The sequence below is a fragment of the Bacillus rossius genome, chromosome 2, assembly GCF_032445375.1.
Source record: "Bacillus rossius redtenbacheri isolate Brsri chromosome 2, Brsri_v3, whole genome shotgun sequence".
Lineage (NCBI taxonomy): Eukaryota > Metazoa > Arthropoda > Insecta > Phasmatodea > Bacillidae > Bacillus > Bacillus rossius.
In genome coordinates, this window is record NC_086331.1 from 131,461,446 (window position 1) to 131,483,175 (window position 21,730).

The 21,730-nt window shown below is 35.1% G+C and overlaps 1 protein-coding gene and 1 non-coding gene across 2 annotated transcripts in view; one reads left to right on the forward strand and one right to left on the reverse strand.

The window, feature by feature from the left end:
- The window catches only part of LOC134529840 (ceramide-1-phosphate transfer protein), a 30,249-nt gene extending 22,874 nt beyond the window's left edge, over window positions 1-7,375 (forward strand). The window contains exon 4 of the mRNA XM_063364337.1: window positions 2,103-7,375. Within this exon, the coding sequence (XP_063220407.1) occupies window positions 2,103-2,231 (129 nt within the window). The 3' untranslated portion in view covers window positions 2,232-7,375. The remainder of the gene's footprint in view (window positions 1-2,102) is intronic.
- Window positions 7,376-18,881: 11,506 nt separating this feature from the next.
- Trnag-ucc (transfer RNA glycine (anticodon UCC)) lies at window positions 18,882-18,952 on the reverse strand. Its single transcript has one exon. It is a non-coding gene; the product is annotated as a tRNA-Gly (tRNA).
- Window positions 18,953-21,730: the final 2,778 nt, after the last annotated feature.

Genomic DNA, 21,730 nt, shown 5'->3' on the forward strand with positions numbered 1-21,730 from the left:
ATTACCATACTTCACAATGTGCTGGGGAGGAATGGATCATACTCACTAATTCACTCAAAGAATCCAAGAAATAAACCATTTAAAGTTGATCCAAAATGTTGATTTTCTCCTCGGAATGGTAAACCCCTAACTGCCAAAAATCTGACAGCAGAAACTATTCTTGATAGTACAGTTTGCTTGTAGTTAACTACCTACTTCATCCTTTGTGAACAGAATTTTATCAACTTGCATTAATTCTTTTTCTTGTAATGTATGTAAGAATATTATGCCTATGGTCATGTAACTGATCATAGTGTTAAAGTAGTCATTTAAACCGGTGGAAAAATGTGTTCGTGCATTGACTGGTTGAAATAAAACAGCACGGAGTACATAATACTTTACTAGTTTTCTGCGAGTATGGCAACCAATCTCTTAAAACTACGTCCCCATTATGAAGAGTGCTTTTAAACATGGCTTGAGCCAAAGTTCCTAATCGTGTCATTGCAAGTTTGCTGAAATTTCGAAAAAAAAAACACCATTAAGTTTTGTTTTGGACATTTTTTTTAAGAACATTCTCAATGACTAGTTTGACTTGATATTCCAAGTAGCAGGATCATCTATAGAAAATGAAACAGGTAAGCCACCCTCTGCCTCTGCACGTGAGCTAGTTCTGTACTGCTGCTGTTGGACAACTTCAGGCTCGTCATCAATGCAAGATTGATTAGTCTGAGTCTCTAGCAGGTCTTCTTGTGTCCAGTTCAACGGGGTCAGTGACGAAGTTGATGGTCTCTGAGTCATCCTGACACTCAAAGGACGGGGTTGAACAGTTGAACTCGAAGTAAAAAGTTCCAATTTTTGGCACTTAAGCAGTTCAAGTTCATCAGTCTGCTTTTTAGCAGCGTGTTTTTATATTCAGCACCAGTCATTAATAACATTATAACAGACTCAAAATCACTAGAAATTTTAATGAAAATACAACAAACAAAGCACACACGTGACACGTATCTCAACTAGAACAGAGGAACGTAATTTTAAGAAGAGAGACAGACAGGTTGGGAGCATGACAGAGACATTTGTGTTTCCCTCACCACTGAAACTTTCTCACCGCCCTGCCATCCCCCTCCCTACCCCACTCGCCTGGCTTACTCTGGCCACCTTACTCCTCCATCACCACATTGGCTCTAACAGTTTTTTGGCTGCAACAGTCATTGGCTCCAACAGTCATTGGCTCCAACAGTCATTGGCTCCAGCTGTCGTTGGCTCCAGCGGTCATTGGCTCCAACAGTCATTGGCTCCAGCTGTCGTTGGCTCCAGCGGTCATTGGCTCCAACAGTCATTGGCTCCAACCGTCATTAGCTCCAGCAGTCTTTGACACCAACAGTCTTTTGCTTAAAAGTCAATGGTGCCAAAAGTATTTGACTCCAAAAAAATCTTAGGCTTAGCTGCTATTTGGTTTCTAGTCTAGGAGGCTAAGAAGCTACAAGAACAAATCAGGTCATCAACCTGCAATAGGTTGTGTGTTCTCTTATGGCAAGTGTGGGATGTTACATGCCTTTCTTTTGTGCTTTAATTTTTTTTTGAAAGTCAAATAATTACCATACATTAAAAAACTTATATTTCTTGTCACTCTTTGCTTTTGTCCTATTTTTTTCACACTTCAGATTCTTCCGCACCTCAAAAACTGGCGCTCTTTGACAAATGCCCAGTTTGTCCGTACGTAAAGTGGGGCCTGCTAGGAGCTACCTGCCAAGTGTTGCGGGAGCGTACGCATAATTTCATTTCGGGGGAGGAGGAGATAGAGCTCCTTTGCTTGCTGTTTTGCTTGCAATTTCTTTCCTTTTGTTGGTGGGAATGATGGAGCTTTATAGATTTTTTTTTAGGATTTCACCCCTGAAATGTAATCATTTAAAGAGGCATTACAGGTGTTGTTATTAACTGGCTTGAAATTTTACAATTAGGCAAGAATCTAACTCTTGTTTGGTGGACTTTAACTGATGTAATTAACAACGAAATATATTTAAAAATAAAATATGGTTTAATTTATTTGCTTAAGCTACAAAATCCTTACTCATTCCTATGTGCTAGTTGAATACCTTAATTTGTAAAGTGTTTATGGTTTTCAGGTTTGTGGTGATGAAAATGAAGTGAAGAAAGCTACTGAGGTACTACCTGCTATGTTAGAAGTGACAGCAGATGCCTACAACAGAACTGAAAAACTATTCACAGAACACAACCTGCATGATTTGCCTTAAGTGTTCGAATTATATTCGTCTGTTCGTAATTTTCTTATGAATAGTTCCTGAATTATTTTATTTTGGTTTTATGTAAAGGTTTTCTCTACATTAAAAATATATATTCCTGCACATTGCACTTTTAATTAATAATGTTTTTTTTTTTTTGGTTTGGTTTGTATTTTTTTTTATTTAGTAAAAAAATAATAACTGGAATTAGGATTCCATAAATAAGTTTGTTGCATTATGTGAATCTAGTCCAAACACAGATGCCATATTTGCTCTAAGTTTTTGGTTTATGGATGTGGGTAGTGCTTTTTTTTAGCACAATGTTGTTCACATGGTAAGGGAAGCAGCTAGTGCATTTTTAATACTATGATATTACTATATATATATGTATGTATGACTATTTGAATCGGGAAGTGTGGAGAGATTGTTTATGCTAACAGCATTGTGATTTTATCTGACAAAATAGCCTCTTTTTTTTTAATTTATGAATATATTTTATTGCTTCCTTGGTTTATTTTGAGTGTCATTGCCTGTGCTCTATTATAGTTTAGTTTGTATGTATATGCACTAATTTAAGGTGGAAAATTTTTTAATTAGTAACGGTTCATTTTGATATATTGTGAACTGTTTGCAGTTTTTTGTGTGTGCCTTCAAAACTTGTCACCTTTTTACATTCCATGTATGTAGTTTGGAGCATAGTACTAATATTCTGTCTACATATATAAAAAGTGCAATGTCTCGAGTTAAACATATTTGTGTGATTAATTTTTCATGTATAGTTGTTTGTTTTAATTTCTGAATAAGTAATTCTTGCCCTGCTGTAATATTATGTGTATTACAAAAAGCTAGCTTTTCTACACAATGGTTTGTACGAGGTAGTAGCAGATCACCCAAGAAATTTCACTCTTCTGATAAAGCGGACACATTCAGATTAATCACAACTACGTACTCACTGTCGGAAATAATCATATCGCCTTGAATCCCAAACACAATACCTACATTAGATTAATTAATGTGGGTTTCTGCACTGGAATTGAAACAAAATAAATCACACAACACTGCACAAGCACATTTCATCTTCAAGGTCATTGTCGCAGGTTGTAGGATGCACAGTTGATGATGGGGACTTAGGATTGGTCTTCCTGTTGCTCGTTCTGGGGCCAAACTGGGTTGGGATCTGAAGTTTGGTCGGGATATTATGTCTTCTTCTTGGTCAGCAGCGTACTTTTAGGCTGTTTCCTAGGTCTCCCTTGCTGTCAGTCTCGATCTTCCAATTCATTGGTAGGCGAAATAGCTGTACCATGATAACGGTTTCACTCTGTTGACATGTACTAAAATAGATCTAGAAGGCCGGTGAAGAGTGAGGGACTAACATTCTTCTAACGCCAGATAAGGTCCCTGTAGGCTTGCTTGAATTTGTTCACGTGGTTTTTCTTCATCACAGGTGTAGACAGAACGACTAGAATGCCTATTTGAATCTTGCTTACGACAGCTTTCTTGTCGTATGATGAGGCTTGCTGGAGAAACGCTGTGTGGTTCCGTTTTCCACACGTTGCCGATTTTTTTTTCGCTTGCTCAACATGGCTGTTACTAACTTGCAAGTGTTCGTACGAGTAGAGATTTTTATACCTAGTATTTCTTACTTTCTCATGTTAAAATAATCTTAAATATCTTCCATACAATATTGCAACATATTGACTTTCCCCTTCTGAATTTTTTTCCATCTCAAAAAATGTGGGTGCTAAAAACACATTAAGACGGAAAATCTGAAAAGAAAACAATTGTCGCAAACAGTAACTGATGCATTCACTTTATTTTGGTATTGTGTAGATCAAGTCATTTTTCAGGTGTACGAAAAAATTTTCTTTGAATGTTATTATTAATTTTTATTTTTGAATCAGGTGAAAGCATTTTTCTGGATGTTAAAAGTTTCAGATCACACCTTTTAGAGAGTGGAAGTACATTACTATAGTAAATGTGCGACTGATAAACAATTTTTTTTTTAAGATTTTTCAAATTAAATGGGAAAAAGTAATTAAAGTGAATTCATATGCATTATAATATCAATAGTTAAAATTAATTCATGCAGAAACATTTTAGTTCTTATATGTAGTTACAAAATTTCTGTGGTATCTTGAAAGCAAATTTTAGTGTTATATATTACACTAACCTTAGTAACTCAATTCAAATTGATCAGCTCCCTGACTCAAACTAGACTCACAAAGTTTAAATAAAGAAACTCGGCTTGACTCAACTAACCTCACCTGGGCCGTCTACATATTTATTATTTTGTTCTTAAAATGTGTGTGTTAAACTAAGCAGAGTAATAAGGCTACTAAATCAACCTCTTAATTTCATGGTCATGTTTACTTTCTCTCTTATCCATTTCTACACTAGACATGAGTTCATGTTACATAATCATATTCATCAGTTGGTTACCAATGCTTTTCATATACATTCCTTGTTTTATGTTTAGTTCTCTGTAGAATTTTGCAGCATGAACAAAATTGTCATTCATTTTGAGCAATTTGTACATTTTATTTTCTTGGAAGTCAAACTACTACTACTAGGTTAGTGTTAATGGTGGGTTGCATTTATATATTTGTAGTACAATAATAATCGTAATTTGTTTGTTCCATACTAATTGTTAGCAAATTTAATTTGTGCTACATATTTTTATTTTTTTAGTGGAACACATTATTCTTAATTGTTACTGTATATTTTGATTTTGTCCCATACAAAATATCAAGAACTAAGTTTATTATGCCAAAAATAACATTTCTGACTAAAAAATATGTAATTGTTTTTAATGGTCTGAATTGCTTATTGTATTCTACAAATAGTTCATGGCTATAGACATTTTTAAATACTGCCAACTGTAATTTATAATGTTAGATAGTTTTTATCATGCAGGATTTTTAGCACAAAGCTACTTTTAGGATTTGACAGATTGTAAATAAACAAATACGCAAGCCATGACCAAACAGTTTGTTTCGCAATATAAAATTATCTTAGTGTGATTAGAATTACAACAAATTTTCTAACAAGTTTTACCCGTGGGTCAAACTGCAATGCATGAACAACTTACTTCAAGGTGCCTTGCTAAAGCTAAGCTGAAACGATCATAAATTTAAGTTGATGGCATTTTGCTGCCCTTGACTGCTAGAGAATACTAGAACAAATGGTTGCCCAGTACATTTATTTAGAGAAAGTTTAACTGCACGCTTCATTTTTCATCAAATTTTGACAGTTTTGTGGTAAAGTTTGTTGTATAATTATTTTGTTTCATGATAGTAATGAATCATTAAAATTTTAGGCAGTAATGTTAACTACAATTTTATGTGCATTATTTGTTTTCATTGAGTTGACTTCATCATTTAGTATATGTAGTATGATATGGTATGCATACAAAAAATATAAATTCCATAAATAATACTCAAATCTCAAACAAAAGTATAGTCATATTGAAATGTTTTGGAACTGTCATTTAGATAGGGGCATGATTTTCTTTTTGTTAACGAACACACATTTTGATGTTACATAGGCTACTTTTACATTGCTAAACTGACATTAATTTTAACTTGAACGTGATATTTAATAAAGTTCAGTTCAGAGTGTTACAAATTGTGCTTTTAATTACTTTAATCATATTAGGAGTGTTGGCTTTTTAAATTTAATTTTTATTGATTTGCTGCAAGCCCATACAGTTATTATACATCAAGGAGAGTAAATAGCAAACTTGTATCACTCAAATGTATTTTTATTTTCTTAAAGAAATAATTTATTTTGGTAATCTTACTGTTCATTTTTTTAAATTTTTGTTTATCACTATGTTCAATTTTGTTATTAACTTGTTCAAAACTAATTACCAGGCATGGTAATTTTGATGAGTTAATAGTAATGCCACTTGTATGAAGTGCTTTCTAATCACTAATTTGAATAGTATCACACTTAGTTTTGAAATGAGTTAAAACTTTTCTAAAATGTTTGGTGGTTTCTTTCTTTCTTACCAAAAAATAAAGAATGAATAAGGCACGTAAATGTAAAATAATTAAATGTTTTGAATTGTCTCAAGTTGCCAGGACAGTATAACACCTGCAGTTTACATGTATACTTATACTAATGAACATGTATACTTATACTAATGAACATGTATATCACGAGTAAATGTAGACACCAAAGAGAGATTCATACTGCAAACTGCTTCCATTGAGAAAGAAATTAAAATTGTTTTTTTAAAGGCTTCACTAGCTATTAAAACTTTTAGATGAGGAACTGAAGTTTATATTCATTACCACATTGACATCTGTGGCACAACAATAAAAATAACACTGCATCATACAAAATGTGGTTATGTGGTTTACGCTTTTATATGCTGAGACAAGTATTTTTTTTCAGTATCTGCTTTCTTCAGATACTTTTTTTTTTTCATGTTTGATGTTTGACTTTCTTCTAAATAATGTATGTATTGTGGGAGTTTGTTGATAACGTCATAACCACACTTTAGTAGTAGGTATGTATATTATGTTGTAATGCAACAAAAAAAAAAGCTACAACGAACTGACACAACAGTAAAGTAATGTTGTGCAAGGTGAGGGGAGTAGTAGGATTTACTGTATATACAAAGGTGTTTTAATGTATAATATGTTTTTGTATTCAGTTGAAATTGTTAAATTTTATCAGTATTAAATATAATTTTCGTAAAAATAAAGTTAGCTGCAAATAAGTTGTTAGTAGGTGTTAGTTCATTCATGTAGAAACTGTATTTTAATTGTTAATTACCAACACATGGCACAGTATTTTTCATGAAAAAGTTCAGATCGTTAAAATATTTGCAGAACTTGTTGGAACAGAACTTCAGCATTTAAATTTTATTTTATGTGTACATTTGTTGTAATATTTGATTTTTGTTTATTATAAAAATATATTTTAAAAGTTCCTTTAAAAGTATTATATTTGTTAAACATTGTTAAGTATTATTTAATTATTTGGCATGGTAATGGTTGTAAAAAAATTATGTTATAAATTAAACTTACTATGTAAAGAAAACTAGAAGTGTATTTTGTCATGATTCATGTAAAACAGTTTTGTAAAATACATATGTAAATGTATTATTTTTTGCCTTCACATTGAATTATATTGTAGTGTATATTGCATTTGTAGTTTTCTTACATTTGAAACCTGGCTTCATAAGTAACCCGCCCATGTTGCTTAACCCTGTTTTTGAATCAGTATATTTTAGTTAAAGTGCCGTCTGTTGTGATTAAGGCTACAATTGTGGCTCCCTTGGATAATTTTATTTTTATGTCAGTTTGGTTTTTGAGCAATGAAAATTATTTTCTTACTATACAGCTGTTGCAGTTAGTATTTTTTGTTATTGTAAATCCATCATCATACTAATAGTTTTTTAAAAATGTGTTAAAAATATTATTTTAGGTACAGATTTTTTCTTTTAATTATATACTATTTTTTAAAAGCCTATACAAATTTGGCTTACATTGTTTACAGGATTTTAATTATTTACACACCTAGTCAATAAGAATAATTCTAAATGTATTTTAGTAATTGTTTTGTGTACTGTAAACTTCAAAACACTGTGGAACATGAAGGCTTACACCACATTTTTTGCACCGGTACACAGATTTGCGGTTTCTTGTTTGCATAACAAACTTTGCACCGCTTCCTAGGCTGCACTGTTGACATGGCTGTACATGGTATCTTCTCGGGAAAATGTGCATACTTTTTCCGTTGCAGGCGAGTTGGTATGTCACCTGATGAAGGCTGCCCTTGCTGATGATATTCTGGTAGCTCACAATTCTCCAACTGTTCTGCTGCATCTAAACAAATGTTTCTGAATGAAAGTTTTTTTTTTTTGTAATGTTTTGGTACATGACATAAGAATTGAACACACACATCTAAAAGGTAGAAAAAAAAATTATTGTACCCTTTTATGTACTTCCTCATGACAGGTAAACAAGTCAATACTTGATCTTGCCTGTCAACTCCTCCACTAACTCTGTTGTAATCAAGTACACATTTTGGCTTGATTACAGGTGTGCCATTTGGACCTCTGCCTTTTTTTTTTGTCTGACCTTATCCGTCTGTGTGATTTCAGCACTTTCCTGTACAGTAGAAATCATATGTACAACTTATATTGTGTACCATTTGACTGCCAGCAATGCTGCAGCATGTACATCCCCAGGTTTGGTTTTTGATAGAAGAAACTCAATGAGCATGTTTTTCCTGTGCCAACACCATGCGGATTGAGTTAAAGAAGTTCTGAAAATAGTTCTGGAGAAGTGTACCAATTGTCAGCATATAGAGTGTATCCTGAACCATTCAAAAATTTCACAAGTTCTGTTACTACAGATGTGCCAGCTGAAAACTCACAAATTTTGTCCTCACCTGTGTAATTTTTGAAATTCATGCAGCATCCAGCATTGAAACTACACAACTTGTAAATTTTGTTTCCAAAATGTGCACATTTTCTAGGGTTGAATGTTACAAAGGCTAATCTGCTTTTGAATTTCGTAAGACATTCATCCAGAGCTGTTTTTTGGCCAGGCAAGAAAACATTTTGAAATTTTTGGTTCATATGATTAATGACACTTCTCCCTTTTCCTACCCTTTCAGCACGATTTGCATTGTCTGGAAAATTCTAAAATTTTTGACAGCAAAAAAAAAATGCTTCAGTGGCATTGTTTTTGAGAAGAAAGGTGTTCGGATTATGGCCCGTAATGACCAGTACATCTGTAGCTTAGGTTTTATCACCTGTGCCATAATAATACACAATGCTTGCAGTTCACCTAGAGTAGTATCAAACTATTGTTCTTTTATTCTATCACTACAGTTATTCAATAGCACAGCATAGCTATTTGTTTCATGGCAGATTAGGTCCCAGAAATTTGTATCTAAATATTCTGATAAAAATTTTACAGCACTAGTGTCCTCGCCTAAACTTAAGAGAACCGAAGAATGTGCTCCTGTATTGCCAGTGAAAGTAAACTCCAAATAAATGTTACTTGTTTGAGTCTGTTTCCATTGTCCATTAGGTATGTCGTCCGTGGAGTGTTTGACACGTAGTTTACTCTCAGTTTTATGTACCCATTACACGCACTGTGTGTGCATTACGTGATACATTGGTTACACAGGTTATCTGACCAGCTATCCACCATGATGCCAGCTGCTGACTAACGAACCATAGACAACACAACAATCTCAGACTTACCAACCGAGCTGACAGCACATAACACTCAGCCAAATATTTTGCAAGAGTTTGACTTTCTTATGTCAGTTTGGAATTTGACTGCATATATTCATCACTACAAGATGCCGATAATTCATATGCAGAATCTCTCACTTTTATCAAGTGATTTTAGTCTTAGTTTTGTTTTACGTGTATCGCTGCATGAAACCATAATAACTAATAGTATAAAAATAGAATGGGATTAAATATTGTCAACCTTATGCAGTAAAAAAAAAGTAAGAAAACCTACACGCAGTGCCACCTACTGAGTAAATGTACAGAAAAATATCCTTTCAATGCCTGCATTAAAAGTACAGACATCTCTAACAAATAAATACAACATTCTTACTAATTTATAATCACTAATTTAAAAGATACTTTGAAGATTCAAATCTATTTTCCCCAAAACTTGCAAAATGCACATTCGTGATTCTGGAATATGGGGGACGATATTTGAAACCTCGTTCATTGTTTTTCATTTACAACAGTGTCTTTGGTTTTCATCATTCAATAATGCAATGACCATAAATATTTATACATAATACATGTGTGGTTCGCAGATCAAGTTGTTGAGGCGCACAAGTCAAGTTTTTAGTGGAGGCGAGATTATGTATCTTTACTTTAAAACCTCTGGATGATGCAGGTGCTCAACTGAGGGATGCTCTATTCCCTCAAGAGAGTGTTGGCTGTGAGGCAGCGGAGTGCTGGTGGTTGCTTTTAACCCTTGGAGAAACTGCAACATAAAACATATCTCTGTAACTTCCTTTCATGACAGATTGTAGGTGGTAGGGGGACAGGGGGCACTTAAAGCTTAACATTTTTCACTTTCTCTCACACACTCTTCCTCTCTTTTTCCTCACTCTCCCTCTGTCTTTCATTCTCTCTGTCTCCATCTCTAACACACAAAACTCTTACCAGCAAGTGTTTATTCCACAGATGCAGTGTCGAATCTGGTAAACAGGGGCAACAGACATCTACCCCAAGCAGCAGCAATGATGGGTTACTTGTAGCGTGAAGGTATATAGGAATGATAAAAAATAAAAGTAGGAAAATTAAAAAAGTTGGCCAATATCTATGAAGAGTATCTATGAAGTAAATGGCTGGGTTATTTTATAACAGTCTGTGTGGTTACAAAAATATCAGTAGTGCCGTTGTCACTACATAAGTGCCAGTACTGCATATTTTCTTTCACTAAAACCAACACTGCTCGAGGACATGAGAAAAACAATTGTGCAAAGAATCATTTGCAGAAAATGCTGAGTTGTGACATGCATCGTTTTCATTCTGGATGAAGGGGCAGTAAAAAAAAGACCTGCTGAGGTACATTTATTCGAATTCTGAGATAAAATCAGTACTTGGGCCGAATGTATGTGGAATTTGTAAAAAAAAAAAAAAATCTCCTCTGGACATCTAAATCGCCAACACGAAGGTAATGAGATTCCAGCATGGAAGAAATGGAAACAAGTTATCGTACAACAGGAAGAAAATGTTGATGTGTTACTCAAGATGAAACACGAAGGAGTTGGTCTGTGTAAGGAATTCACTGATGGATTTTTTGTTACTCAAGTTTAAGGATAAAATAATACCATAACGATAACGACGAAAATAGCTTTATGAAAAATGAGAACAATATAGAAGAATGTGAAGCGATACAAAACAGAATGAGACTCTAAGATTCAAACATGTGGAAACGATGTGATAAATAAATGCAAATATTGATGATCATGGTCATGATGATAATCGATGGAATGATGACATTTTGTTATTACTCTGAGACTGATGATAGTGTTGAAGACTCTAGTGATTCGTAAAATTTTAACTATAACTATGTAAGGAAGATGACAGAAACAGAAGAGATGAACTACCACATATTGGGGGATGATACAAATGGCATAGCTGACGGGCTGAGACATTTTATTGCTTCTCTATGTGCGGCAGACTATTCTCGCATGGGTGATATATCCTCAATAGGTACTCAAAGTTCTGATTGAAGCGGAATTTAAAGAATAAAATATTGATATGCTGGTTTAGGATTTTTATAGATTTTTTTTATATTTGTCAGGGGAATAAAAAATTTTAATCATAGTTCCAAATTTTTTTCATGGCATATTGAAACATAATGATTATTCATGGTTATGTACGTGTATCCAAATGTGTGCCCTAGGTGACCAATATTTGTCAAACTGTGTGTCCTAGATGGCAAATGTGTGCACACTCTAGCAGGTAAAAAATAAACCAAGATGGCGGTTGCACACACTAGCAGATTAAAACAATATATTGAATCCAAGATGGTCGCCATGATGTCATACTGGTTGGCATATTATAATATATTCCTTGGCAATAGTGGTGGGGGTCAGTCTGTCAGAAGCCACCATGGTGGAAGGACCTGGTGCATTTTTAAATTGTACGACTTCAATGGGAATCATAGGCGTGCGCACAGTAGGTGCCACAGGTGCCTTGGCACCACCATTAGGGTTAACGTTATTTTGTTTTTTACAAGCAGAAATAATACATACTTACAAAAATCCGTATTATTTCCAAAAAAATATGTTTTCCAATCGTGTCGAGTTACAGATATGTGCTCATAACACTATCAGTATATCAATTATCAATCGAACCAACTATACACACGGAAACAAGCCAAGTGCAATTACTTGTGTTGTACACGCGGGCCGCGGCTACAAAACTTCTGAAATGTAAATACTTCTCATAGTTCTCCTCGAATTACATAGAATGCGCGCTCGGTGTCCACTGTTCACTCCACTCGGCAGGCGCACGGAATAATAGCCGCCGTCCGCCAGGGTTTATTTAAATAAAGAGATAGAGTTTAGTTAGTTAAAAGGATAGGCTTACTCGATGACTTATATGCAGTCGCCGACAAAACATTTTTGTTGTATTTCAAAGTTAAAACTTTTGCCCACTCTTATTTGTGTATTTTTATTATTTTAATATTTTACATATTTTAGGTATGTTACAAAAACTCCCTTCATTTGTTGATTTTAAAACTTAACATTTGAGAATGTTTTTTCTAGCATTTATTTGGCATCTTCAGAAAACATATAAGTACGGTTTTTCAAAGCCACCAGCATGAATTCCGTGCAAACAATTTGTGCAATTTACTTTATGGCTCAACAAAGCTTAAAACTGTAAACAGTTTAGTAGCTTTCCTGGTGATTATAACGTTCAAAGCCATAATTTGTCATAAAAAATGTTAAAATTTTTACATCTGTGTATTTAGTGTTTTAGTTCGGAAACACCTTAAATAGACCCATTTTGCGCTTTCAAATCCAAATTTTTCCGGGGGAGGATCCCCGTACCCCCCGCTTTAGGCTCGGTGTCCGTGAATGACAGGGCTGTTGTGTAATCTGGCACCACCAATACTGAAGTCCTGTGCACGCCTATGATGGGAATGGAACCGAGGATGCCAAGGTTTATTATGTAAATTCTTATTTTATTAAAATTGGAATTCAATAGTTTAAAAAATTGATAGTAATTAGGGTATTTAAATGTGGGCGATGTTATGTCATAATTCAAACTGGCGGAATCCATAATAGTGGAAAGTTCTAGAATCCAAGATGGTGGGTGTGACATAATCTAAAATGGTGGAAAGTTGTAGGAAATAAAATGGTAGAATGCAATAAGGTGGCATACAATATGGTGGCTGGCTTCAAGGTCATCCGATGTGGCAGTTGGGTTCAAGGTTAAGGTCAAAGGTTCCCAGACGCTTACTAGCGGCAGGTAGATGGGGAATGTAAGATTCTTTGTAGACAGTTCTTTTAAAAAGAAAAACATCTTGATGGAGTTTGGAATTTAGATTTTTTAAATTTTTGATTAAAATATTTTTCTTTGAAAATGGAGAATTTGAAATTTCCAGCTATTTGAAATTTTTTGGTGATGTTTTCCTAAAAACGGGATATTTTAAGTCATTTTGGCTTATTTTGGTTCAATTTTGGCGAATTTTAAGTAAAATGTGGCGAATTTTGTCAAATTTGGAAAGCCAAGATGAAGGTAAAGGTCACCCAAGATGCCGTGACGTACCGGCAACACACCCAGCACCCAGGCGCAGGACCGATGTGTGTATACTACTGTCTCTGTTTCTAATGCTTCTGAATATTTAAAAATAACATACCCGAATGGTAACGAAATAATAATATCGTATATTAACACAACTATTTATTATTTTAATGCTATTGATATTTTAAGTGATAATATGTAGATTTCATGTATGCTAAGTTATCACATACTTATTACATCAAATATCCTAGGTTTTATCACTCAATTTTATTGTATGGACATTGTGATATTATCGAGTAGCTATTGAAATCAAACATCCATATCAAAAATTCATGCTTTTATACTACTCTGTCTTCTCGTTATCGCACAGGGAATATTGTGAAATGTTTTCTTACAATATGTTATGGCACTATTCTCTCTCTAGTTTTTTTGAACTGTGTAGTAAATTATTGCCTAAAAGAACTTCGCGGTCAATAAATAACTAAATAAATTTCCATTTTATAACATATATTAAATTACCAGCCAATAAACCTCCACACGATGTATCAGCCTTCAGTCATTTAATCACTCGGTGAATAGCCTAGTGCCTGGTTGAACACACAAGTTCATATCTGCATCATAAGTACCTAAGTCTTTTCCTGGGAATTTTGAATGTACCCTCATCAAAATTAATTTCATAAAAACGAGCTTGCGATGTGTTAAAACACGGATCAAATGCGGTTTTTTTAAAAGGTGGAAACCTATACAGTGAACAAGTTCTACATTAAGAGACATTTCAGTGGATTCATTAAAGGATTATTAGTTCGCAAATGCCACTCTTTTAGTTTCTGTACGTGTTTTCGACAGCAAACAAAAATGAATACACTTTCAATTTAATGTATTTTCATTTGTGGGAGGTTAATGAAAAACGGATCTTATATTTCTAGTAGGCTTACACGTCATGTAGTTTTTGGTATCAGATGAAAGAAGAAAATTCATTAGAGTAAAATAGATTTAGTTTCATGCCAATGTTTAAAAATAATGGTAAGCACTTAAATATTCACAAAGTGAAAACATTTTAATTCCCAACACATAAAGTTCATTAACCGAAGGTTTAAGTTTTAATTACATAATAAGAAAATTAAGATAAGGTTTCTTACGTGAAAATGCTTAGGCAGAAAACCCCTTAAGAGAAAGAATGAATTGTATTCATATTTGGTATTGAAATTCGTATTTCATAAAATCATACTGGTATGGAAATTGTATGAGCGAATATTTCAATGGGAATAAAAAGCACTCAAAATAAATTATTTTCATTATTACAATGCCGAAAATAGCTTGAGGATCAAGTAGGCTAATATCTTTATAGTCTTAAAAAATCTTTGAAAAATTTAATTGAGTAGGTATCGAGTGTTTATATAACTACATTATACATACTTTGCTGGCCATGAAAGTGTTTTTGGAATAGGCCTATATATATATGTACATATTCACACACACACATCCACAGTCACCTACATATTTATCTCTTATAATTCCCGGTTTATTAATTTTTTATGATTCTGTATCAGGACAGAGTGGAAGGAACACGTAATTTATGCAGTAAAATACTGAAATAATATTTCGCCATTATAAGTATGGTTGGGTTCAATAAACGGAAAACGTTCAGTTTCGATCCCATTCAGCATTTGAACTGTTCAATTTTTTTTTAGTATGAAGTTTAATTTATGACAGTACGAAACCTCAAAACTGATATTAGGTGTAGGTATCAGAAGTTCCATGTATTATCAACATCAATAATATCTTTATAGTCCTTATTTGGTTCTTATTTTCACTAACACTCCATGTCAAGAAGGATGCATACCAACAAAACAGATTTGGTCTAAGGCTCCTGAGTTCAAATCACGAGAAAATCATTGATAAGTAAGCCATAATCACTGAAGTCATTCCAGCTAGTCTGAACACTCTGAAATGGTTTCTGGAAATTATATGTGACCACAGCTACGCCGAAAATATATAGCATACTAGCTGCCCGACCCGGCTTCGCACGGCTATACTAATGGAAAAAAATTAAGCCACATCTCCCATTTACAGTAATGGTAAATTAAAAAAAATCAGTGAAAATTTATTACAATGCTGTATAATGTACCGGAGAGAAAATGAATAGCACCGATGGTTTCCCGACTCGTGCACGCAACGTACAACTGATGTACCCGTACTTCGCTACGGCAGTCTACAGGCAGATCACTCTTGCGCCGCTCATTATACATGCCCCTCCTTGTGGGTACGCCACTGCCGCGCGATGCCCGTTGCCATGGAGACGCAGAAGGCATGAACAATGCAAAATCCTGTTCTCATGCAGACAAAGTACCCACTGTTGCCTGGTTTTTACCACCCATGGGATATAATTTTCGGAAAATGTCATCCTGCGTTACATAAGGAACATTACTGTGAAGTTTCAAGTCTGTAAAATATATATACTTGAAAAAAAGGGCAATTTTTGATATTTAAAGTACCCGAAAAATGTCATCGGTGATGAGGACTGCACTAACAATGAAATAGTCGTTGCCATAGAGACGAATGAAGCATCAACAAAGCAACAGCCGTTGACATGGTGATTTCCTACCAAAAACTGGAAATTTTGATATATTACGCCCCCGAAACTCCCCTAGGGATCGGATTTCCGCAGAATCCGTTCTTAGTGAGCGTCTACATCACAAAATGAGTAACTATGCTAAATTTCAAGTCAATCGGGTGTATAGTTTTAGAGATCTCGTGATGAGTGAGTCAGTGAGTGGTAATTCGCTTAATAAACTTCTAGCGCCTGCAACACACACTTCGTACGTGTACTGCATGTTGTATCTAACCCCCTCCAACGCATTTTATTCTAAATTGGACTTTTAGTAAGGATCCCTAATGTTATTGATAATATAGCCTATAGCCTTCCTCGATAAATGTACTATCCAACACTGAAATAATTTTTCAAATCGGACCAGTGGTTCCTGAGATTAGCGCGTTCAAACAAACAAACAAACAAACTCTTCAGCTTTATAATATAAGTATAGATAACCTGTAAGAGAACAGTGCTAGCTGACACCACATAAGGACAGTAACTGTTATATTTTTAACACCTCTTTACAAAAATTCAACCCAAAAAAAAAAATTTAAAATTGCTATTTTAATAATTGTCCATAGTTGACCATTTACAGTTTTACTATCACTAAACGTTCAAATAGCAGGCAAAATAAATTATATTAAAATTAAAAGTATTTGCATCAACGTATCATGTAGGCAAAACAATAGTCAAGTAAAAAAAAATAATTATTCATGGTTCAAACGACAATGGTTCGAAAATAATTACTTTTTCCTGATATACAAAATATAAATTTTGATTCTGTTTATTTTTTTTTTTCGGAAATAAATTAATTTCTTTTAGAACGTCGAGCAGAGCAGGTTTATTCCGTGCCAATAACGTGACAAAAGAAGTAAAAAAAAGTTAAATTATTTCCTTGCGGTACATTATCGCCGGGAACTTTTCAGGAAACCTTAGGACCGAGCAAAGTCGGGGCATTTTGTAGCGGCGAGGGTAGCGCGGGAAGCCGTATATACGCGCGCGATCGCTCGCAAAGAAAATCCATACCGCCATTTGCAACTGCGCTGATGGCACCGCGAGCCGACAGACAAGGCCGCGTGGGCATCGCCTGCCCAACTCTCCAACAAGAGTTCGGCTCTGACCTCTGACCACGTGCGACGACCGCCTTCCCGCCCACGCCTGCCCGCGTGGTCATAGCAACTTTCCACTTTTTGGACGGAAAAAAGGTTGGGGTTGTCTGCAAAGTCGGTTTACGGACGATAAGTTTACGTGATAACGTCATCAGCATTGGCGTAGCTGTGTTCATAAAGTTGGGAGGGACAAATAATGATTTTGATGTCATGTAAACCCATTCCCCTCTTACTAAGACGGGGGGTCCGGGGGTCCTCCACCGGACAATTTTGATTTTAAAAGTGCAAAATAGCGCTTTTTAAGCAGTTTCTGTATCTTACCATTGGATACATCGATGTTAAAATGATTATTGTTTCCTTAAGATAAAATTTGAGAGTGAAGAAATTACAAATAAAGTTGGGCAGAATAATATTATAAAATAAAAATATCACGGTCTAGAAAGTTGGGGGGGACAGTCCCCTCCACCCAAAAAGTTCAGGGGGACACGTCCCCCCTGTCCCCCCCAGTTCCTACGCCCTTGGTCATAAGAAAACATTGATGAAAAATTGCATACTTTTTAGTTTTCAAATATTATTTACAGTTTTTTTGCAAATATAATTTAAACAATTTGTTTAAATATAATCACGAACAATTAGTTAAAAAGCCCGCCTCAACCTGTTTGATATTATAGAAGATTTTCTCGCACGGTGGTTGGCCGGCTCTTTGCACGCTCGGCTCAGGCGGAACGTGAAAATTTTTCGTGCGTGCAGCCGGCGTTCATCGATTTATAAGACGTCATCACGTCAAAAAGAATAACTTAAATTGTGTTAGATGAAAACACGCGTGCCCTGTTTAGTTAGACGTAAGACACACAAACAGTGCCATCTCTTAAGCAATATGGAAACGGCATGATGCATATTCACACGACAAAAATAACTAGCTGTACGACAAATGAGATTAATGAATCAAAGAAAAATTTCACATGCTGGTAGCTCCTCTCGTATTTATAATTTATTGATGATTTATAATTATAACTAAGTGGGTTCAATAACAGTAACCTAAGTTGCGAAAGTTAATAACTGCCGGTCGCTGCCCTAGCATTGCATGAGCCTGGAGACAGTAAATGACGTTCCAACGGCTGTACAATGAAATGTTTCGACACGTACTGCAGCATGGCGAGTCTGTCGCCAACTACACCGGCTGCCTACATTCTTGAAACTCGTATGCTGTTTCGGGAAGCCTACGATTCACTCGTCCTTCTGGACATACCCGAATACTCACGTTGGCAAGCCATCTTTTCACAGACGAGAGAGCCAAACCCGAAGTTCCCCGAAGTTCATGCTCGCTTGTTTTTCCGTACAGGTTAGCGGCAGCAAGCGCTAGCGGTCGAATGGCAGACGGCAAAGGAAGGGGATAGGTACAGCGGAGCATGCTGTATGCTGGTTGTAGCGGCCGGAAGGGGAGACGGCAGGAAAGAGGTGGGAATTCTCGTAACACTGCTTGTGTTTGTCTACTCCTCACTTATAAATATTTTTTTTTAGGGAGAGGGTTTGAAGGATCTCCTCGGTCGGGAATCGAACCCGCGCCTCTTGCCTAGCAGCCAGACAGTTTCGCCAAAATCAGTTCACACTCAAAGCTGTTACGGAGCCAAGGAATATTTTTGAAGTTAAAATAATAATAATAATCTCAAAAAGAGAAGATAAAATAATTTTTAAAAATTTGCGTTGGCCGGGAATCGACCCGGATCAACTGCTTGGAAGGCAACTATGCTGACCATTACACCACCAACGCCACTTAACTATACTTGCCTCGAAGAAAAAATTTATGAAAGTCACGGCGCGGAAAACTGCTCAGTACGATGAACTGATCACTTCTCTGGAAAAAGGAAATAAATTCGCTTGGGTTTGCAGACCACGGTAACACGCCTAATTTCGACGCGAGGTCTGTTGGGTTCGAGTCCCGGGTTCAGACGTGGGTTTAAAATTGTATCGTCAATGGAGTCTATAATAAGAAGATAAATGTGACGGTTTAATTAACAAAAAAAAAAAAATTGGTTGTCTGTAAAGTCAGTTTACGGACGATAGTTTAACGTGACAACATCATAACAAAACGTTGATGAAATGATTGCATACGTTTATGAATAAAATTGAATCATTTTTATTTTAATAATTAAAGAATAAATACTTGAAATTATACCTACTAGTGATCAGATTTTTAAAATGCAAGAATAATTAACCTTTATTGCCGAAATTGTTGTTGTAATAAGTAATGAAAACCACATTATCTTTTCACTACACTTTATAAACAGTCGACGAAACAGTTCACGTGTAGATTACTTGTAATTAATTTTATAAACTGGCGTTTAGCTATAAAGTTTAAATATAATTATGAACAAGTTTTCATATAAATAAACTGTAATTAAATATCTTTCATCAATTATATGAATCACCATAATTTTTTAGTCAATTGTAACATAACCTATTATTACTGCACTCGCCGACAGATGCTACTTTTTTTAATAACAAAAGAATAAATACTTGAAATTATACTAGTAATCAGATTTTTAAAATGCAAGAATAACTAACCTTTATTGCCGAAATTTTTTGTTGTAATAAGCAATGAAAACCACATTAACTTTTCGTTTAAATATAATTATGAACAAGTTTTCATATAAATAAACTGTAATCAAATATCTATCATAACCTATTATTACAACACTCGCCGACAGATGCTACTTTTTTTAATAATAAAAGAATAAATACTTGAAATTTTACCAGTAATCAGATTTTTAGAATGCAAGAATAATTAACCTTTATTGCCGAAATTGTTGTTGTAATAAGCAATGAAAACCACATTAACTTTTCACTTCACTTTATAACCAGTCGACGAAACAGTTCACGTGTAGATGTAAGTTGTGTGCTGCCGCTGTCTTTCTTCTCCTCGGACGCATAGGCCAATCGAGTGGAAGAGAGATAGATGCGGCGCAAGCGTACAATGAGCGTAACGGGACACAGAGTAACGGGACAATGCGCGTAACGGTACACTTTTTCGTGCGTGCAGCCGGCGTTCATCGATTCATTAGACGTTGTCACGTCAAAAAAATTTTATCGAGCTTTCTCTCATTGTAAATGCAGAGTAGAATCCTGCCGGCCTGGGAGAGAATCAACTCCAAGTCCTGCGACTGCTACACTTGGGTGTGTGACAGCAGGGCTTGCTGCACCCAGAGGAGTAAACCAAATGCACGCAGATGGGCCCGAGACACCAGTCGCTAGTCCAGTGGCTTTGTTCGTCCGCCATCACTGCTCTCCAGCACGGAGCCCTACCAAGGGACTGCCACAAGACAGGGCCTTCGAGCACTGGCGACTCGTCTGTACCATCATCACAATGCCATTCATATCCAGAGCTAAATTATAAATATCTTTGACGTGATAACGTCTTGTAAATCGATGAACTACCGGCCTGCACGCACGAAAAATGGTCACGTTCCGCCTGAGCCCAGCGTGCAAGATCCGGCCAACCACCGTGCGAGAAAATCTTCTATACTATCAAACAGGTTGAGGCAGGCTTTTTTTTTTTTTACTAATTGTACGTGATTATATTTAAACAAATTATTTAAATTAAATTTGCAAAAATTGTGAATAATATTTGAAAGTTAAAAAGTATGCAAATTTTCATCAATGTTTTCTTATGACGTTATCACGTAAAATTATCGTCCGTAAACCGACTTTACAGACAACCTACTTTTTTTAATAATGTGATTTGTGAACAAATTAATTTTTTTAAATCTTTTTAATATGATTATTTTTAATTTGTATATCATTTTAGTGAAAAAGTAATTGTTTTTAATTAAAGTGGGAATAAAAAAGTTTACACTGTCAGGTTGGAGTCTTGGTTTTTTCAAATCGCACTCGTCAAAAGATCGTTGTTGCACATGCCTGTCAGATGTATTAAAAATAATAAATTCAATGCATAAGTATTGAATAATGTGCAGCGCCTCAAATCCAAAGGAATTTGGGAGACCTCGGTAAACATTTATGTTTAAATACCAACATTTATGATATTTTTCTGTGATTCCATGTGTTTTTGAATTTAAAAGTTGATTCTTTGAAGGCACTGATCGTATGTTCCTATTTGAGTATTTGAGGTATTTGTTGCTACCAGTTTAAATATAGCCAATTTGTTTGTATTGCATTAAGTTGGGCATTCATGTTAATTAATATAGGATCCAAAAATGGTTACGAATTGTGGAACAACTAGGTAAACCTAACATTAATTAAGACCATCAACGAACACAAACTTTAACCTCTAATACTATCTTATAAAATCATTAAATTTTTTCATGAATATTAAGACAAGGAAATGCAAATTGGATGATATTTTATTAAAATGTATATTAATTAAAACGCATATATTTACAGACGTGACCTAGATCCTGAACCGGAGCAGTTCTGAAAATTACCTAGACCTTGATGTCTTTCGGGACAAAATTAAATTACATGGCTGGCCAATCCCCTCCTAGCACATGATGCATGCGACCCTCTCCCTGCATGGCTAATCCCAGCACGACTA